The sequence below is a fragment of the Plectropomus leopardus genome, chromosome 11, assembly GCF_008729295.1.
Source record: "Plectropomus leopardus isolate mb chromosome 11, YSFRI_Pleo_2.0, whole genome shotgun sequence".
In the NCBI taxonomy this organism is placed as follows: Eukaryota; Metazoa; Chordata; class Actinopteri; order Perciformes; family Serranidae; genus Plectropomus; species Plectropomus leopardus.
The window spans coordinates 6,439,572-6,458,851 of record NC_056473.1 but is presented as its reverse complement, the minus strand read 5'-3'; the positions used below and the strand labels follow the sequence as shown (position 1 = coordinate 6,458,851).

The 19,280-nt window shown below is 37.6% G+C and overlaps 2 protein-coding genes across 3 annotated transcripts in view; both read left to right on the top strand.

Moving 5' to 3' along the window:
* LOC121950094 (mucin-5AC-like) overlaps positions 1-7,273 on the top strand; it is a 41,528-nt gene extending 34,255 nt beyond the window's left edge. The window contains 11 exon segments of the mRNA XM_042496010.1: positions 77-216; positions 303-334; positions 421-589; positions 1,973-2,077; positions 2,902-2,942; positions 3,184-3,306; positions 4,112-4,213; positions 4,325-4,453; positions 5,915-5,954; positions 6,230-6,356; positions 6,493-7,273. Coding sequence (XP_042351944.1) covers positions 77-216; positions 303-334; positions 421-589; positions 1,973-2,077; positions 2,902-2,942; positions 3,184-3,306; positions 4,112-4,213; positions 4,325-4,453; positions 5,915-5,954; positions 6,230-6,356; positions 6,493-6,661 — 1,177 coding nt within the window. The 3' untranslated portion in view covers positions 6,662-7,273.
* Positions 7,274-9,769: 2,496 nt separating this feature from the next.
* gtf2h1 (general transcription factor IIH, polypeptide 1) lies at positions 9,770-19,271 on the top strand. 2 transcript variants are annotated; one of them, XM_042496788.1, is made up of 15 exons: positions 9,770-9,890; positions 11,742-11,910; positions 12,005-12,197; positions 12,615-12,780; positions 12,904-12,997; positions 13,855-14,004; positions 14,169-14,248; positions 14,366-14,499; positions 14,579-14,666; positions 14,760-14,848; positions 15,814-15,931; positions 17,831-17,921; positions 18,075-18,190; positions 18,355-18,447; positions 18,529-19,271. In XM_042496788.1, the coding sequence occupies exons 2-15, from the start codon at positions 11,757-11,759 to the stop codon at positions 18,613-18,615; spliced, it is 1,653 nt and encodes a 550-aa protein (XP_042352722.1). In that variant the 5' UTR covers positions 9,770-9,890; positions 11,742-11,756; the 3' UTR covers positions 18,616-19,271. The 2 variants fall into 2 exon arrangements, with proteins under 2 accessions (XP_042352722.1, XP_042352721.1); XM_042496787.1 differs by having other exon boundaries at positions 9,770-9,925.
* Positions 19,272-19,280: the final 9 nt, after the last annotated feature.

Genomic DNA, 19,280 nt, shown 5'->3' with positions numbered 1-19,280 from the left:
CATCAGTTATCAGTTTATTTGTGTAATAATGTTTTTTTCATCATCATCAATCATCATCAATTTTGTCCATATTTAGATACAATGAGAGGTATGCACAACAATGCCAGGGAAAAAATGGCGACCTTAGCCAAGCTTGCAGTGGCGTCATGGAGGGATGTTTCTGCCCAGAGGGGACGATTCTGTACAGTTCAAACTCTGACACCTGTGTCTCCTCCTGTAAGATCATTTTCTGTTGTGAAGAAAAGTCTAATTCTTTGTGAATAATTTATGTTCAAATAAACTGATTGTTCATATTGTTTTAGGTTGCACTGGACCTGATGGACAACCTAAACAGGTAAATGCTACAAAACGTGACTCATTGCTACATGATATAGAGTTTGTTGCTTTAATGACATTAACTCTGTTCCATCTCTCAAACAGCTTGGTGATAGTTGGCAGATTGGCTGTCAGCAGTGTGTTTGTGATGAGGACACAATGAGCGTTAAGTGTGAGCCTGTCGCATGTCCCACTCAAAAACCAATACGCTGTAATGAGGAAGGTGAGGTATTGGCGACACGCACAGTGGACTGCTGTGAGAGACAGATCTGTGGTGAGTGATCTAAAGTACCACAACTACATCTGCTTACATATCATTTGGTGATCTTAAAAAAAAAAAAGCATGATTTCTTGGGCATTCCTCTTATTTTACTCACAACTATCAGTTTTCTCAACAATGAAAGGATTCAGCTTTTAAAATCAAGAGTTGTATATTTTTCTTGCTCTTATGTGTGATAACTTAAAAACCAGAAAATGCACTCAGATGCCAGTTTTCCAGGTCCTCATTTCTAAAACTACCAACATCAAGTGTTGAAAACCTTAAAATCAATATAATGCTCCATTTTAATTGAAACTGTTTTAAAGAGGTGTTTTTTTCAGCTGACTATAACATTGTATTTGGATAGTCCACCTACAGATTGTATATCGAGTATTTGTAATTTTAAACAGCTTATTAGTTGAAATGCGATAATTTAACAGTTTTCCTTTATTCTGCAGATCAGGTCTTACAGTCAAGAAATTCCTGTTACAGTTACGAAATTAGAAAAACAGCCATGAGATGTTTTCCAAGCATGGAAATAACAATGTTTTGGAAAATGTTTTGAATATACATAGTTTTGGCTGTTGTTTAGAAATGTTCATAAAAATCCTGAAACACATTTAACATTACACAAAATCTATTCACTGCAATAATAATTTAAAAGTTCTTGCTGTGCTGCTGAAACGTCAGTACTATCATGTGATACACATAGACAGACCGGCAGCGCATCATCGTCAAAGCTGCACCCCCTTTATGGTGGAAAGAATGGAACTGTTATGTAAGAGAACAAAAACGGAAAAAATGTCGAAACGGCTTTCAAACATTGACTGTGCTAAATCGCTAAATGACGTTGGTGACAGTTACCACTAATAGCTAACATTATCTTGAGCAGGAGTCTGCTGCAATACAGTAATGTAACAGCTTCAGTCTAATTAAATCTCAGCCAATAGATCTAACAGGTAGCTAATAGCAGTTTACTAATTTACAGACAACACTAATCTGTCAGTCTAATTATATCTGGTGTATCAATTAAATAGAGAGATTTGATTGAATTCCCAGGTATCATGATACTGACATCTAAACATGACACAAATGATTATTCAACAAAGAATAAACACATACAAACTTGTAAAAAAAAAAAAGTGAGTCAGTCAGTGAAAAACTGTGTATGTTCAATTATTAATTGATGATTTTTTTTTTTTTTTTTTTTTTTTTAATTTCCTATTTCCCAGGAGCACCTGTAATGATTTTTGGTTACTGTATCTCTTTTATTTTGAGACAGCAGTTAATATTATAATATATAAAATTTCAGTTCTGAATTAGGATCTAATAATTTGTTGACATTCTGGTATTATTTTACCCATGAACCCTTGAAATGTCTTACTTTACAACCAACAGAATGTGACAAGAGACGCTGCTTGTTGCCAAAACAGAAGTGCAAACTGGGATTTGAGTTGGAGATCCACATCTCAAATGACTCCTGCTGCCCATCTTCCCGCTGTGGTAAGCTTTGGATAAAGAGCTCCATTTATTTATAGTGTTAATTTGTGAAAGACTTTAAGGTCCAGTGTGCAGGATTTAGGGGGATATATTTGTTTTCTTTAGTGTATAATCACCTGAAAATAACAATTGTTATGATGTTGTTACCTTAGAATGAGGCATTTTTATTAACATAGGGTGCAAGTCCTCGACCAGGGAGTCTGCCATGTTGCACCATCGTGTTTCTACAGTTGCCCAAAAGTGAGAAACCAAGCATCGCTTACAGATAGGCCCATTTGTAGTTCAATGTTTCTGCTTTCAGCAGTTTCTGAAAAACGCTAATTGTTTAAATTGAAACAGCTTAATTCTGAGTTTTTAGCGATTTAAATTACCAGGTCCGTTTGTTTCGGAGAAGAAGAGACCTCTACGGATAATTTGGTTCCTGGTGAAAACTTCATGAACATTTGGATCTCAAGTTGTCAGAGGAAAAAAGTCAGTGCACATTAGCAAGTGCTGGGCTAGCAGCCTGTCTGCGATGAGCCTAACAGTGTCAGAGAAACACTGATTTGTAATGTTAAACCACTTCGTTCTGTGTTTTTGCTGGTTTTAATTGCCTGGTCTATATGTTTTGGAGAGGAGGAGACCTCTGCAGATAATTTGGCCCCCAGTTCAAACCTCCTAAAAGATGAACACTGATGAAATTGTAACTGCCAAGTTTCATCTGGTTGCAATTTGCAGTCCTCACCACTAGATGCCACTAAATCCCCATAAATCTTACATACTGCTCCTTTAAAACTAAACCAAGCATGAGCCTCTGAAGTAATCATTTTATTAACATTTTTATTTAGTACCCAAAGGCGTCTGTGTCTTCAATAATACTGAGTACCAGGTAAGGAATAATTTACTGTACATATTTTTTAAAGTAACAGTATGCTTGTTTGTTTGTTTGTGTTACTCTGCAATCTTTAAATTAAGTTTAATCTTAAGAATAGTATTGAAGTTCAGTATAGCTTACCATTCTACTGTATTTTCACCTTGTCAACCATACAAAGTGACACTTGTTTTGCTGTCCTTTATACAAAATATGGCTCAGACTTTTTTCTTTGTTTGTTTGTGTATTTGTTGTATAGCCTGGTATGGAGTTCCCCAAAGGCCCATGTGAATCATGCTCCTGTACTGAAAATCAGAATTCCAGCACCAAGTTGAACACCATGGAATGTTTGGTGGTACTGTGCAAAACATATTGCCCCAAGGTACATTTGCATGCGGCTATTAAGAACATTGCATTTTGCTACGATAATAGCAATATAATGATTTGAAGCCACTAAAGGTGTACAGTATATTTTACATAAGATACTTGACAACACATGCTTCAGTATTCTATAATAGGTGTTCTGCTGATCTGTGTAACAGTTGCTGATGCACAGACTTTATTATTTAACAAAATCTTACAGTATAAGGGCACAGTGAAGACCTGAACACAAGCCATGAATTAGAGAGAAGTAAACACTGAATTGTCAAGAAAAAAAGAAGCCTATTAAGTATGTATTATTGTTGTTAATAATACAAAATACAATTTAAAATCACAATACAGGCAGACAGTTGGTAAAATATTACAAAAAAAGCAGGAAAACTAATCTCTGATGCAATATTCACAAAAAATATTCTCAAAAATCATCATCGAAATGGCTAATTTTACACAAACTTCCAGCAGTTATTGTGTTCACTAACGTTACAGTTCATTAGTTGATCCGCACTGTTATTGTTATGAATTGAATTGAATATAAGATGAATATGTCACTTAGTCTGGAGTGGTCAATTTAGAGCAGCAGGGGCATACATTGTCTTTGGAAACTGGTGTTACTGGTAAATCTTTTCTGAATGGCCAGATACCACTTTGCGGTAAGTGACGGAAAAGTTTTCTTTTGTAATGTAGACAACATTGTCCTAACGAGGGAGAGCAGTCTGTAAATGCTACTAGTTATATTTACACTTTTAAGTGATTTAAGTTGCAGGTCATATAGATTAAGGCTTTTTTTATTTGTTTTTTTTAAACAGGGCTATGTGTATGTAGACCAACCTGGACACTGTTGTGGAGATTGCCAAAAGATAAGCTGTGTCATGGAGTACCCAGGCCTCCCGTCTCAGATAGAGATTAAAGTAAGTACAGTGTAATGGAAACACATCAGAATCTGAGAGTCTGTAAACTTAGACTAAGTTATCAGTCAGACTTTTTCATGTTCACTAATTGACCTCTTCTCTACCTGACAGCCTTCTGAGTCTTGGTCTCCACCACATGACAACTGTACAAAGTATGAGTGCCACAAGGTGAAGGATGAATTCATAACCACTGAAAGACAAATAGTGTGTCCTCCATTTAATCAAGAGAACTGCGTCCCTGTGAGTATGATCCATCTGATATCTTACAGTGCACCTTGCAGCTAAATTGTACTATGTAGGGTTAGTTGTGCTATTTCTGCTAATGCAATGCACAGTATGCACAGAGAGCAAAGAAAACTTTCATGAAATATATAGGCTTGTATATGATTGCACAATTATTTGAAATATCATCAAAATCACAATATCACAAAGTGCAATATCCCAGTCACAGGAGCTGCAATTGTTTTGATAGAGGTCAAATTTGTCTCAACACACAATTCTAAATGAAGAATCATGGTGCTACAAAGATGCCCCAGCCCCCATAGCATAGTCCAAACATAAGGGAACATAGTTGTTGAGTACAGACCCCTGTAAAAATCGTGTGTGCATGCGTGCGTGCCCGCGCGTATGTGTGTGTCAAACTAACGGACTAATCAGTGTAGTATTTTCCGAGCACGTATGGCTGCTCAAGGACCTCTGGTGGTTGTGGTGTTTTACAGTTGTTGAAAAACCTGTTTCATGGACTGTTTTATACGTCATTTACTGCTGATCTTCACTCCTCTTAAACAGCCAGTAGGGTAGTCTTCTGAAAATCAGCTCAGCTCAAAACAACAAGCATTACCATCTGTTGCAGACCACATATTGGCTTTTGTCATGGCTCAAAAACAGGCATTCAAAGAAAAGCTTGGTCTTCTTTGAACCGGAGCATCTTCCAATAAACTCTATAGCTGAATAGTTTGCTGGCGCTTCACCTGGAAGCCAGTGACAAATCTCCCAGGGCAGCTGTGCCATGTACTGGCTGCCACGGCTTTGACCTGGTTTTGTTCAGTTCGCCACATTATGTCATACCACATAGGGCGTGCTTCAAAGAGTTTTGCCTGCACAACTTTATAGACTTGCAGATTTTGTTTATTTGGTCATTTCCTTGATATTTATGCATCTACCCAAAGTATCATTACTAGGCACTTTGTTTGTTTTTTGTGTTTTATTGTGTTATTTCCTACTTTGTTGTGCTGTAGTGAACAAACAAAGTTAATACTGATTAAGTCCAGTTATGAATGACACGGATCAAAGACTTGAAGCTGTGTTTCAGTTATCAACAATTCATTTGTCCTCATAATTATATTGCATCTACTGTATTGTGTATATTCACATACACTTAAAAAAAATAGATGAACCCTGTGTTTCTGGGAAGCTTCTGAAACACACTGTGGTGCGTCTGCTTGATTAAAAGAATTGTCTTGTGGCTGTTATCAGCTCAGGCAGCTGCTTGGTCACCTGGCGCAGATCTGCATTGTACTAAGTGCTTTTTTTTTTTAATCCCCTCCCTCTTTAACCTCCTCAATCATGGCACATTAATACTTGCATACATACTGACAAACACACATCCACACACAGGAACCCTACACACAGACTGCCCTGCACTGCAAAAACCAAAAGTGAAAATGACTTATGTGTGACTGCATATTCTCTATTTTACAGGGAACTGAACAAACTGAGAAGAACGGTTGTTGCAAAACTTGTAAGTAAGAGTGATACAATATCACTAGCATTGTCTGTTACTGTTATATTGCCTACTGTTAAAAAAAAATGTAAGGATACAACTAAAGACTGCTTTCATTATTGACTGATAATTTGATTTTTAAAATTAATTTAGAGAAAACATCTGTGGTCAGTCAAAACCTATAATGCTATAATTTTGCATAAAACTAAAGGCTGAAACTGTTATTTTGATGTTGATATGAAAATGTGTGTCCTTGCAGCAAGATGAAAAAGATATTTTCGTGTCATTGACAGGTAAACCTATCATAGCCCCTTGTGAAATAACCAAGAACACCACGTACCTGCAGACAAAGAAATGCAAGTCAGTCAAGCCAGTGGAAATCACTGCCTGTGCAGGATTCTGCGGAGCGTCCTCGTCAATGTGAGACTTGTAACTTAGTAGCTGAGGATTATATAGTACAGGCTACTATTCAGTTTTCAGTGAAGTATTAAGATATTTTGCGACCTTGAACAGCAGGTGACTGACACCGATCCTGTCCGACTGTCTCTATTTACAGGTACTCTGCAGAGAACAACCGTCTGATGCACGAATGCTCCTGCTGTCAAGAGATGGCGACCAGTAAGAAGGAGGTGGAGATGATGTGCGAGGATGGCAGCATGATAAAGCACTCCTACATTTCAGTTGACAAGTGCGGCTGCCAAGTCGCTGAATGTGTAGACCAATAAAGATTTAGCGAGACAACACTGAAACCTAATCTTAAGGGAAATTCTAACTGATATACTTCTATAAACTTTAACAATTCCTCTCCAACAACTATTAGATTCAGGACTCATTATGTGAAGAAAACACACAGACCTCCCCAAATAATGCCAAATATGGGAAATCTTTTTTAACAGCAGGGATGTTGTTGTCTGAAATTTCCTCAGGACACTGTTCCTTTGTACTCGTCATAATTTTCTTATTTATTATGAGTGAGGTGGGTCCACATAGCGCTCTGTGATGACAGCACATATTTGTGTCCTGGTGTCTCTTTTAGCTTTGGATGAGGTTTTTCCTTCATACAAACTATACGCGGTGGTGTTTTCAGTCTTACAGGGTGTTTTTTCCTACTGTTTCTGTAAATGACTCAAGAAATAATAGTCACAAAAATGGCCTCAGGTATTACAACACATCAGAGCCATATTTTCAGTCTCTTGGGCAAAGAGATTATGTTTGTGGTGGAATGCAAAGATTAACAACATGTATTTGAATTTCAAACAGCACCGTCCACATACTTGATCTCGCAACAGTTTAAACTTCAGCAGATCTGTCAATAAAACTCTCGAGTTTACTGACAATTGTGTGCTGTTGTTCTTGTTAGTGTTTTGTTTTTCTTAGCTGTTTCTATCTCAAGGAGAATCTCTTTATTTCAAATAAAAAATAAACTGCCTTTGCCTTTTGCAATCCATAATCATTTATTATTTTATATATTGGTTATTTCATCTATTATTTATTACACATTATTTTTTGATTATTTGGTATATAGACATTTACAGTCAGACACCTGGAAACACATACACTGAGTCAACCTATAGTAAGCAACTAAAAAAATATATTTTCTTTACAAGTGATATTAATAATTTTGAAAAAGGTTTGCCCTTTCTCCGGTTAACAATCGGCAAAACATTGTACTAACCATATAATGTACAGTGTACCTAAAGTTTTAGGGATAGATACACAACCAAAACCCAGCATTAACTTTTGCTAACACGTTGTTTTGTCTTGGCTGAATTTATAAAGTGCTGGATTACCTCTGAGAAGCCATTGAGTTCAGATCATTTTAAACGAGCATAACTTTATATTGGAATCACATACACTTTGTGAGCACAATATCTACAACAATAAAGATACAACTAGATTTTGAGACAGGGCCCCTCCGAAAGAAAGGCCACAAAGTCAGAGAATAACTGATGAGTGGTGAAAAGTAACTAACTTCATTTTCTTAAGTCCTGTACTTAATTACAATACATAGGTACTTGTACTTACTCCTTTTGTTTTTCAATTTTATTGTGCTTATACTTTTACTCCATTACAGTTCAGAGGCAAATATTGAACTTCATTTATTAACTTCATGGTTACTTTACATATTCAGATTAATAATACAAAATGTTACAAAAAACAATCATGTATTGTTATATATTCAGACAAAATGAGATTTTATGATCTCCAATAGAAAATCATAAGCAAATGAAGTAGTTCAACTTTGCCAGCCTCAACATTAAAGGGATATACACAATAATAAACAAATCTTTATAATGAGTACTTTTACTTTTGGTACCTATGGTTTTGGGCTTTTACTAAAATTAAAATTTGAATGTATTGCTTGTAACAAAAAAAATTCTACATTGTGTAAAGATCTTAATACTTTTTCTACCATTGTAAATTATACATTTCCAGCTTAGCTGCCATTGTGCCTTGTGGTGTAAACTGCTTAATTTGCAATTAATTACATTATCTTAAACTATTTGCTTTTGGGGGTCCTTTAGCTTGGGGCCTTGAAGCTTTTGCCCACTTTAATTGATAATCAAGCCCGGGTACACTATTGTAGTTACAGATTCGGCAGACAATATGGACAGAAAACTGAAATATCATGTCTGAGGTTTGGCAACACTGTTTTTTGGCTGCCTCCATGAGTGAGTAAGAGGTTTCTCTGCAGAAAATATTCAGTAAACTTGATATTTAACTTTTGGTGTGTATAAAACAAAATGAATAGAGCAACATTGCTCTGTAATATCATAAGCATTAGAGATAAATAGGGGAGCTTGGAATCGGTTTTAAGTCTTACATTTTTCAAACTTTCCCAAACATTTGTTTGATATCACCCATACTTCTGGATGCAAAATAACGAAATAAAAAAGTGTAATATTATAAAATGTATGTATAAGAAAATACACTGTAATGATATTTTAACATATGTATAATATTAATCATAATTGATATTATGGTTGCATTAAATTAACCAAATGATACTACACCAACTGTTTAACATTTATGTAAAGGATTTGTTTCAAAAAACACCTTATAAATATTGGATATTAATTGTAAAAAGAACTTTTTTTTAAGTAAATGTACAAAGGAATTGGTATGAAAAAATATTACCAAAAGTAGAAAGCACTCATCATGCAGAATAATCCATTTCAGAATAATATTCAACTATATTTATTAATGTAATAATGTGTTAATTTGTACATCTCTTTCATGTAAAAGCTGGCAAAGTTAGAGTACTTTATACTTTATCTGCATGTGTATCTCCCATGGAGATGATAAATAAAATCTCTCTCTCTCTAAAAAAAAAAAAAAAAAGAAAAAAAAAATCTTAATCTCCATGTGCACCTTACTGTTAGTAGCTAGCTTTTATATTTTGAACTTTAGGTTTGTATTTAGTTAATATTTGCTATATGTTATATTTGACATTTGCTATTTCTTTGCTTTTTCTACTGTTATTTTAGTCCTTGTATATTCCACGCTTTGTATCTGCACTCCTTCAACTTTGTGAGGCAACTGGTGCACAGCAATTTCCCTATTTTATCGTATCTAAGATATTATCTATTATTTTATCGAACTCAAGCAAAGAACAGGTACCTCAAAACTGTACCTGAGGCCAGTGCTTAGTTACTGCCGTCACTGCTCATTCCTCATTAGTGCTAGTAGCCTCGATATGTTTATATGGTTAATCTGTTCAATAATATTATCTAGATCTTTCTGTAAAGACTTTAACGGACTCTGGAGGGAACTGACTCTTCATGTCGATATCCAGTCGGAACATTTTGAGTGTAACACCCCGCCTGGCAGTCATGTCGGCGCTGAAGTCAGGGCGCTCACTGTTAGAGTAGTCAAAATTCAGTTTAAAATAACTCATTCAGTTATTTTGTATAATTTGGGATACATCAGTTTGAGATTATGTGTTGAAGAAAGGTGAGGTATCCGCTGCAGTATCGATTTATTTTGAGGTAAAGTAAGTTAATTGCCGACTTCTCCCTCAGGCTTTTTCTCTTCTTGATTGTTAACGTTAGCTAACGTTTCATTGGTTAGCTAAGTTAATATGTTAAAGCCGTAAACATAGCTGTTCATAGTTCACTTGCGTTCACGTCGCATTAGCTAGCAGAGGATAAACACGTTGTATGAAGCATGGTGTTTGTTCAGGACGCCGTAGTAAATCAGCTGAAATGTTCGTGCTTGTGTCTCATACAAAGTGCCTAAGTCCCGGTAACGTTACTACCGTTAATGATGCTAACGTAATCTAAAAACTGCAGGTCAAGTAGCGTCAACGATGAGGTAGTTTGTTCATGGAGTTAAATACGTGTTTATCAGACAATGCCTTGTATAACATTTTATCTGTGAAATTAATTAGATTAATTCTTATTTGGAGGACATTTTTATTAAAGTTCCCATATTATGCTAATTTCAAGGTTCGTACAGATATTTCTACTTTCGACTATAACATGTTCACATGTTTTATTCTTTAAAAAAAAATCACTGTCGTATCACCTTCAGTCTGAAATGGTGTTTTAGCGCCTGTCTCTTAAAGTTCAGAGCAGACTGGGCTCCTAAAAACCCCAATCTTCTATGACTAGTCAATGGCCCTTTTTACCTATTTAATCCCAAAATCTTCTCAGACATAAAAAAAACCTAAATCATCTCTCATTAGTGGCCCTTTGAAATAATCAGTCATTATTCATCACTGATAACGTTGTTCCTGTCATGATCTATTTGCAGAGGTTCATCACAAAATTTTAACAGCTTGGCTTGGAAATAACTATGCACGCGTGTAAATTTGTGTATATGCACTGTGTTAGAGTTATTATAAATGCACATACCAGTAGTAGACTTCTTAAAAATGATGTCTGCCAAAAAAAAAAAAAAAAATCAGTTTTAACTTTATGTTAACATAAACGTTTTTGTTTTGTTTTGAAACTTGGATGCTCTCCTCATGTGCAACCAGGAAGAAAACTGCTGTGGTCATGTGACGATTTACACTAAACATGGCATTGCATGTATTTCACCTTGTATGATTTCAGTATTTGCTGGAAATGCATTGATAGATCATTCAGTGACAGTTTAAGAGCCTTACACCTGAAAACCTTTTTTGCCATCACTATTGTGACCAACAGGATTAAATGGGTTAACACAGAGATGGTGCAATAGGGCTGCTAAATTACCTCTTCATGCTGCCTTTGCATTTTTACACATAACCAAACTTCAGCTCAGCTTCAGCTTCAGCTCCGTGCTGTGTGGTTTTAGATAGCATGCTGACATTGCGGAATTGAAAGAGTTGTGAGTAAATAGTGACAGTGGCATTAACATGGCAATAACAATAATTTACTGTCTCTGTTATATGGCGACCGATCTCATTCGCTGCTTGGAGAGTAAGAAGCTTCGGATCTTGTTGTTTTCCCATCTACGGTCGCTGCTCTTTGTCTTTGCCACTAACTGCAACTAGCTACTTTTTGAATAGCCCATGTCGGGTTGTGCACATACCACATTTTTAAAATGTCACAGCCAACCTGCACGTGGTCCAGTATTGTCAGCAGTCCTGTTTATACTAACAACATTTTGGCACTGTTACTACTTCCCATAGCGACTTAAGGCGAGCCAACTCTGTCCCCCTATTCCATGATCACACCTTTTCTGCTAAAAGTCAAGGCAGCATAACAGCGCCATGTTCCCACTTAATGGAAAAATAAAAAAATAGAGACATGAATATCTAACTTTTTTAAAATGCAGGAACATTAATGATGATTGATGACAGTTTATATACTTTCTCAGTTTTCTGTTTGAGCCATGGCATCACTATCCGAGGAGGTGCTGCTGGTGGTGAAAAAGGTTCGCCAGAGGAAGCAGGATGGCACCCTGTATCTGATGGCTGAACGTATCGCCTGGGGTCCAGAGGGCAAAGACCGCTTCACAGTCAGCCACTTATATGCAGATATTCGCTGTGAGTACTTGACACTATCCAGTTACAAAGAAGTGCTAAACTGATGATGTGCTGGTGATTTTCTTAAGCTGCATTTTCTTCGTTTTCTGCACAGGTCAGAAGATAAGCCCGGATGGGAAAGCCAAAATTCAGCTCCAGCTGGTGCTTCACACCGGCGAGAGTACCACATTCCACTTTTCCAATGAGAGCAGTGCGCTCAAAGACAGAGATGCTGCCAAGGAGCTGCTGCAGCAGCTGCTGCCCAAATTCAAGAAGAAAGCCAACAAGGAACTTGAGGAGAAAAACAGGTGAGATGCAGTTGTCTTTTACAAGACGGTCCTTTAAGGTCCAGTGTGCAGGATTTAAGGGGATATGTAAGCAGATATGGAATTAATATATGAAGTATGTTTTCTTTAGTGTGTGTTTTCTTCAGTGTATAATCATCTGAAAATAAGAATTGAATTTTTAGCCGGTTGCAGTCTGCAATCCTCACTGCTAGATGCCACTAAATCTCCCTAAAGTTAACACACTGGACCTTTAATTTGACACATCCTAAAGGATGTGTCAAATTAAAAGTCTGAATTGAGAATTAACAATAAATATATTCATCTCACAGTTATAATGAGATTTAGGCGACCCAGTAATGTAATATTGTGTATATATAATGTAAAATTAACATTGCTATTTTCATTCTTTAAATAATGTTGTTGTATTTTGTTCTGTAGGATGCTTCAAGAAGATCCAGTACTTTTCCAGTTGTATAAGGATCTGGTGGTGAGTCAGGTGATCAGTGCAGATGAATTCTGGGCCAACAGGTTAGGGGACATAAACAACTCAGACTCTGCGTTATCCATCAACAAACAGGAAGTTGGTATATCTGGAGCTTTTCTGGTGAGTACATCAAGTCTGGCACAATTAGAGCAGACTCAATCTTAAATGTCACAGATGACTCAAGCATTGACAACTTGGTGCATAGTTTTAAATGTTAACAGCTGTTATTTTTGTGCATTACAGGCAGACATTAGACCTCAGACAGATGGCTGCAATGGCTTGAGATATAATCTGACAGCAGACATCATTGAATCCATCTTCAGAACATACCCTGCAGGTAAACGATTACATCTCAACTTTGACGTTAGCTGATCAGTTGCAACAGTAATGATTGACCAGGAAAAAGGCTGCTCAGATTTTCATTTTACACACTGTCAGCCCGAGAGGAAGAACTGCTTCGTGAAATCAGTGGGTTTATCTTCAGTCCTGTTTCACACAAAACACATCAGCAGTGCGTGAGCAGCACTGAACCTGATGGGTTGTTGTTTTTTTTGGTGCCCGTGTTAATAAGTTAAAGCATTCACATAGCCTGCCTGAGCAGCGCTTGTCAGGTGTGTCTTGGCTGCTTGTCAGCCACGGCACATCTAGAGAAACGGTGGCTCGCTGGTTTTTTTTAACCATGCCGCACGCGTTTGTCAGCAGAAATTGACAGTGAAAATTGTGTTTTGATGATTATATTGACTCTATACCACCTTTTACTGCAGTTTAAATGTCTCTCTCTTCCACAGAGATGAGGAAATACAAAACTGTCTGTTTGACTGAAACCTCCCTGCTTCCATGTCAAAATAAAAGCCCTCTGACAACATCTCTGTGGACAGATTCCCATCAGTTGTTGTTTGAAATATTTGCAGGATAGAGGAGTGGAATTTGTGCTTATGAATGTGGAAATACAGTACTCATAGCAGCAGGCAGCAACGCAGCAGCGACGTTGTAACAATGCTGCATGTGTGAACACCACAAGCATGAAACACGCTGCAGCTCGGTGAGGCTGCCGTCACATATTGCTGACGCGTGTTGTGTGACACGGGCCTTAGAAAGACAGCGTAACAGGAACTGATATTGAATGCACAGCTGGTGTTCATAGACACCGTAACCTCTTTGGACTAAATATATCGAATTGCGTTGTGCTTGCAGTGAAGCAGAAGTATAGTGAAAATGTGCCTCATAACCTGACGGAGAAGGAGTTCTGGACCCGCTTTTTCCAGTCCCATTATTTTCACAGAGACCGCATCAACACAGGAACACAGGATATCTTCTCGGAGTGTGCCAAGCAGGATGAAAAGGGTAGGAGTTTTAAAGTGTTTTCATGTGTAAATATCATACATGAATGCAAGGATTTTCTACAGATGACAGTATATGTATTATTTCAACATTTAACCAGTTGCTGCATACAAAACCGCTTAGCTACACAAATGTTATCATATGTTTTTTAAATCTGCCTCATGCAGGGTTAAAGTCTCTGGTGGTTCAAGGAGTAAAGAATCCTTTGGTTGATCTCTTGTCGTTAGAGGATAAAACATTAGACGAGGTGAGATTTTAACAATTAGCCAATCCCAGCAACATTATGTTACTCAGAAATCGTTTAAGCTTTCTTATTCCACTTCCTCCTTCAACCTCAAGACTTAGTTTTTTTTTTGTGACACAGGGTTATGGAGTTAGCACAACATTGCCCTCAACTTCTAATTCGAACAGAACTGTGAAGGAGAGCAGCAACTCTGCAATTATAAAGCGGTTCAACCACCACAGTGCCATGGTGCTGGCAGCAGGCTCTCGCAAGGGGTAAAGAAATTACTTTGGAAAATAGTAGCACTTGGTCGTTTTCTTCGTTTCCTTGCTAACTGGTTCATAAATTTAAAAGGGAGACACCAGCTGATCAGGCGAGTGAGACGAGCAGCACAGACGGAAACTCGAGGGATTCCGACTTCTTCCAGCCTCCTGTAAAGAAGGTATGACGGCTCTGCAGCTTTGAGTTTTTCCAAAATATTGATGTTCCTCTGTAACAGACTGTGCCACTGTTTTCTGTTGGCAAACTCCTTTAGGTTAAATTACAAGAAGCCATAGAATATGAAGATCTGCAAAGGGAAAACAGACCAAAAACAGTCGCATTAAACCTCAAGAAGTCTGACAGGTACAGTTTGTCCACATTTGCCTTTTATTCTTTATTCTGTGTTCTGTACTCTTTAACTAAATATTGTTAATTTCAAATGGCAGTGAGCAATACAATTTTTTTTGCAGATTAATTAACACACTTGCAGATTAATGTACATGAACAGGCAGGCGATGCTTTAAAACTGCTTTTTTTGTTTGTCAAACTGTCACAAAACTTAGTATTAAGTATTCGATTTAGTATGAAACAGAAAAGAGTAAGTAGATTTTTGTGCATTTTAGAATCTGAAATATCCTCTGTCAGTCGAGAGCTTAGTTGCTGAAAGAGATTGAAAACTGCCGTAGAGGTCAGGTGTTTGTGTTCATGCTATTTGGCTTAAAAACACTATGTCCTATAACAAAAAGGTACACAACTTCCAAATGTGTTCGCATAAGATAACACAACTTTGCAGAAAGACAGACACACATGCAAACACACACAGATAGGCAGACATACACGACAAACACCATTTTACTCCGTCCCCTTTCATAACTTATGATTCAGCGGTCAAAGGGAAGCGTCATTGGACTGGTGACATGTTTTTGTGAGCCTCTTGTAAATTCATGTCGAGGCAATATGTGGTGGCGGCCATCATTACTTTAAAGTTCCTCCTTTCCATGAACTGGACAGAGACTAAACAATAGTTTGCTGTGACAGCAGTGTCACTTTAGCAGATAAAGTGAATGTAGGAATTGTCACGTAGAGCGGGGACAGGAAGCTCTACTGTTTTGCAGTCCCCACTTTATACTTTCAACTGACGCCTCGCTTCAGCAGCATGCGGCTGAATCAGGTGCCTCTCAGCTCGAAGACAGAAACTTTCCAAGGGAGAAAAGAACTAGAGCACACTAATCAATTTGTAGCCTTGAATAGAGCAAACAGACTAACCTTTTGACAGCTCTGTGCTGTATGTAATGTGATGTTTCTTATTCCCTGTCTTTATTTTGAAGGTATGCTCACGGTCCTGTGCCACTTCAGTCCCAACAGTATACGACAAGCCAGGATATCATCAACTCTGTCAACTACATCCGGCATGAGATGCTCGATTACAAACCCAACCTCACTCAGGTTAGATCCTACACACCGTTGCCTTAAATCCCCGACATTGTTTGGCTTGACTCGACTCCGCTCACTTTTGGCATCAGGTCCTTTGTATCAGTATCCACAGTGGATAGCAGTCCCTCAGTGTAGGCAAGATTCTTAGCCGATCGATCTGTAGTGTTTCAGTGCTGCGTTCCACTGCAAGTTGGAAGTCGATAATTCCGTGTTAGTTTTTCCGATTTCCGATCTAAATGCGTTCCAGTGCATCTTCTCGGGAAAATATGGATGCCCACAGGAAATGTTATTTTGGCTAGCCTCTGAACATCAGAAGCATGTGCTGAGGACCTACATGAGCTACCACAGAGAAGACTGTGACTGTGACCACAAGAGAAACTGCTGTAAGTCAGTGTCTTTCTCATTCAAATAACATACCAATTAAGATCTCAAAACTCAAAAAAGTGAGCATTGTACAAATGTCTTTTCTCTTGTCAGTGCCAATTGTATATTTTTAATGCTTAATGAAAATATGTAAAAACAAAAAAAAACATCTCAAAACTCAAAAATAGCTCAAAATTGTGTACAATAATATGGTGTCGAGCTATTCCGCTACAATGTATGTAAATGCCACTACAAAGTTGTTATTGCACATTTAACAACACACAAAAAAATAATTTAAAATTGACGAACAGGTAATTCTGCTTTCCATTCACCATGTGCGCTGCCATATTGCCGTGACATCAATTCGACCGATTTGGTCTACATGGATCTTGCCTGAGTTTCTGATTTGGAATCCCGACTATCTAACTGCACTCTTCCCAGTCGAAGGCCGTTTTTACCCCCCCGGATTCAGAGTACAGTATATAGTGTATTTATATTGTATATTTTATATTATACTTTAGTGTTTAGATATATTTATTTTATATTAGTACTTATGTTTAAATTTTCTTGATATATTCCACACTTTCCTACTTCTTTAAGACTTTAGAATGGGAGCATCTGTAACTAACGGTAAGTTCCCCTTGGGGATCAATATAGTATTTCTGATTCTGATTCTGATTCTGAATGCAGTATAACTTCACCGTCTAGTATCAGCTAAGCTCAGAGCACCACTATTGCTAATGAAAAACAAAAAAAGAGTGAGTTGAGTTAGTAGTGCAGTGTATCACCATACTGTGGAAATGTGGTTTATGTGCCAACAGAACACACAGCCTCTGTTGAGATTCAGGAATCATTGAACTTTGGACAAAGATTATTGATCGTCTTTAGAGTCTGATTCATTCATACACAGTTCAGAGGTCCAATAATAACACATTCTAAGGATAAGATTAGAATAAACATGTTCCTCCAGTCACACACCTCCAGGTGCCCCACTTCCTGTGAGCACTGATGCCCCCCCATAAGCCCTGTGGAGTGGGCTGGCTGTCACCCTGATGCAGCCACATCATTTACTATGAAAAACTGTGCAGACCTCAGTCAGAGATTTGTGTGTATTTGCATATGTGAGAAATCATCCTTTGTGAAGGGGTTCGGTGCAGACAGGTAAGGCCATCTGTATCCAGTTGGTACCTCCACCAGCACTATTTTTTGCTCCCCCATCTTACCAGATAAATTGTTCATTATATTTATTCAAAATATGTAACACACAGAGATGATAAATACAGTTAATAAATAACGATAAATTTATTTTTTAGATGATCTAGATTGTAACCAGTTAGAATCTGCTGATTTTCATTTCAGTCTTGAAAATGTAAAATATAACAGACAATAATCAAACCTTTTTCAGAGTTCAGAATGTGTTTTAAGAACATCTGGTTGTACAAATTTTTATGATTGACTCAAGAAATAATCCAGAGATTAGTTTCCTGAAAAGTCAGGAATATGTAGTTATTTAAAACTAAGTATTTTACACAGTAATACTTTTTGCAGGTGTTGTCCAGCACAACAGCTAGTTCTGCCATTGCAGCACTTTCTCCAGGTGGCGTCCTCATGCAGGCAGCAACACAGCAAGCCATAAATCGTAAGTGTGTTTTACAATTACTAAATAACATTAATATTACCAATGTGAAAGGTTGTGATCAGTGCCTGAATCACATCTGCAGTGTGTGAGGACACTTCCATGCATATACTGTCTGTTTTATGTTCTCTTTTCAATCTTTGTTCATTTTTGCAGAGATGGTACCTACTGAGGTTCAAGGCGAGTTGAAGCATCTTTATGCAGCTGCTGGAGAGTTGTTAAGACACTTCTGGTCCTGTTTTCCTGTAAACACACCGTTTTTGGAGGAGAAGGTGACTTCTTGTAATAGCCGTATATAATATAAGGTCAAATTATTATAGTCACACAGTAAGTTATTCCCTTACTCTCACCCCTGACTTTGACCCAAAAAAAAGTCAATTTTCACTTTTAATACTTGTTTAATAACCGACTCATCAGCTGATACTTTTTCATACAGGTGATGAAAATGAAGTCAAATCTTGAGAGATTTCAGATGACCAAGCTTCGTCCGTTTCAAGAGAAGATTCAGCGTCAGTACTTAAGCACTAATGTAAGTTTCTAAGATAATAATAATGACACAGTGCCTTGTACAAGGGGACACTTGTATTAAATGTCCTTGACGTCCCTACAGCTCACAGGACATTTGGAGGAGATGTTGCAGACAGCCTACAGCAAGTTCCATATCTGGCAAACCCGTCGCATGATAAGGAAAACCTGAGGTCTGATGATTTGTCAAAGAGAGGACAAGGAAGACATTACAATAAATGGACAAATGACCTGAGACGGTTCTCCAGACTGCTGTGAAGAGAACACAGATTACAGCCTGACGGGACGAGACTCACAGGTGCTTAATGAGCATATAGATGGACGCTGCTACATCCCCACCTGTTCAACAGAGACTAAATGCATCTAGGTCACAAATAACTGTAATTAGTTTATTTCTCTTTTGTTTGTGTTTTTTCTCAGTGGTTGAGAGATTGGTGCCGGTTATGGTTAAGTGGGACTTTTTAAAATGGTGTAATATGACCAAATTTCAAATGGAAAATCAGAAAGGCACTCAGGACAACAGGCTGATGTGTGAAATGCAGGCAGAGGACTGCCAACGTGTGTGTGTTGTTAGTGCACAGAGCAGAGAAAGAGAGCTTGAACATACGAGGAGCCCCTCTGAGCACTGGGTCGATTAGTGGAACAAAGTTCCAGAAAATCTGAAGCAAAAGTGAATATGAGCAATACTGTAAAGACATCTCACACTCGAGTGCATTAGTGTGTGCGTGACTCAAATCACACTGTCACTTGTTTGTAATGTCTTGCACCTTCTGTCTGCACTGAAGACAAAAATGTCACTGAATTAAAGTGAGCTTTTGTTCATGCCACGGTCTAGTG

Coding starts and splice junctions, on each gene's coding strand:
- gtf2h1 (XM_042496788.1), top strand. CDS start 11,757: ATGGCATCACTATCCGAGGAGGTGCTGCTGGTGGTGAAAAAGGTTCGC. Junction 14,249..14,365: donor AGGATAAAACATTAGACGAG/GTGAGATTTTAA, acceptor TTTGTGACACAG/GGTTATGGAGTTAGCACAAC. Junction 14,667..14,759: donor TCCAGCCTCCTGTAAAGAAG/GTATGACGGCTC, acceptor AAACTCCTTTAG/GTTAAATTACAAGAAGCCAT.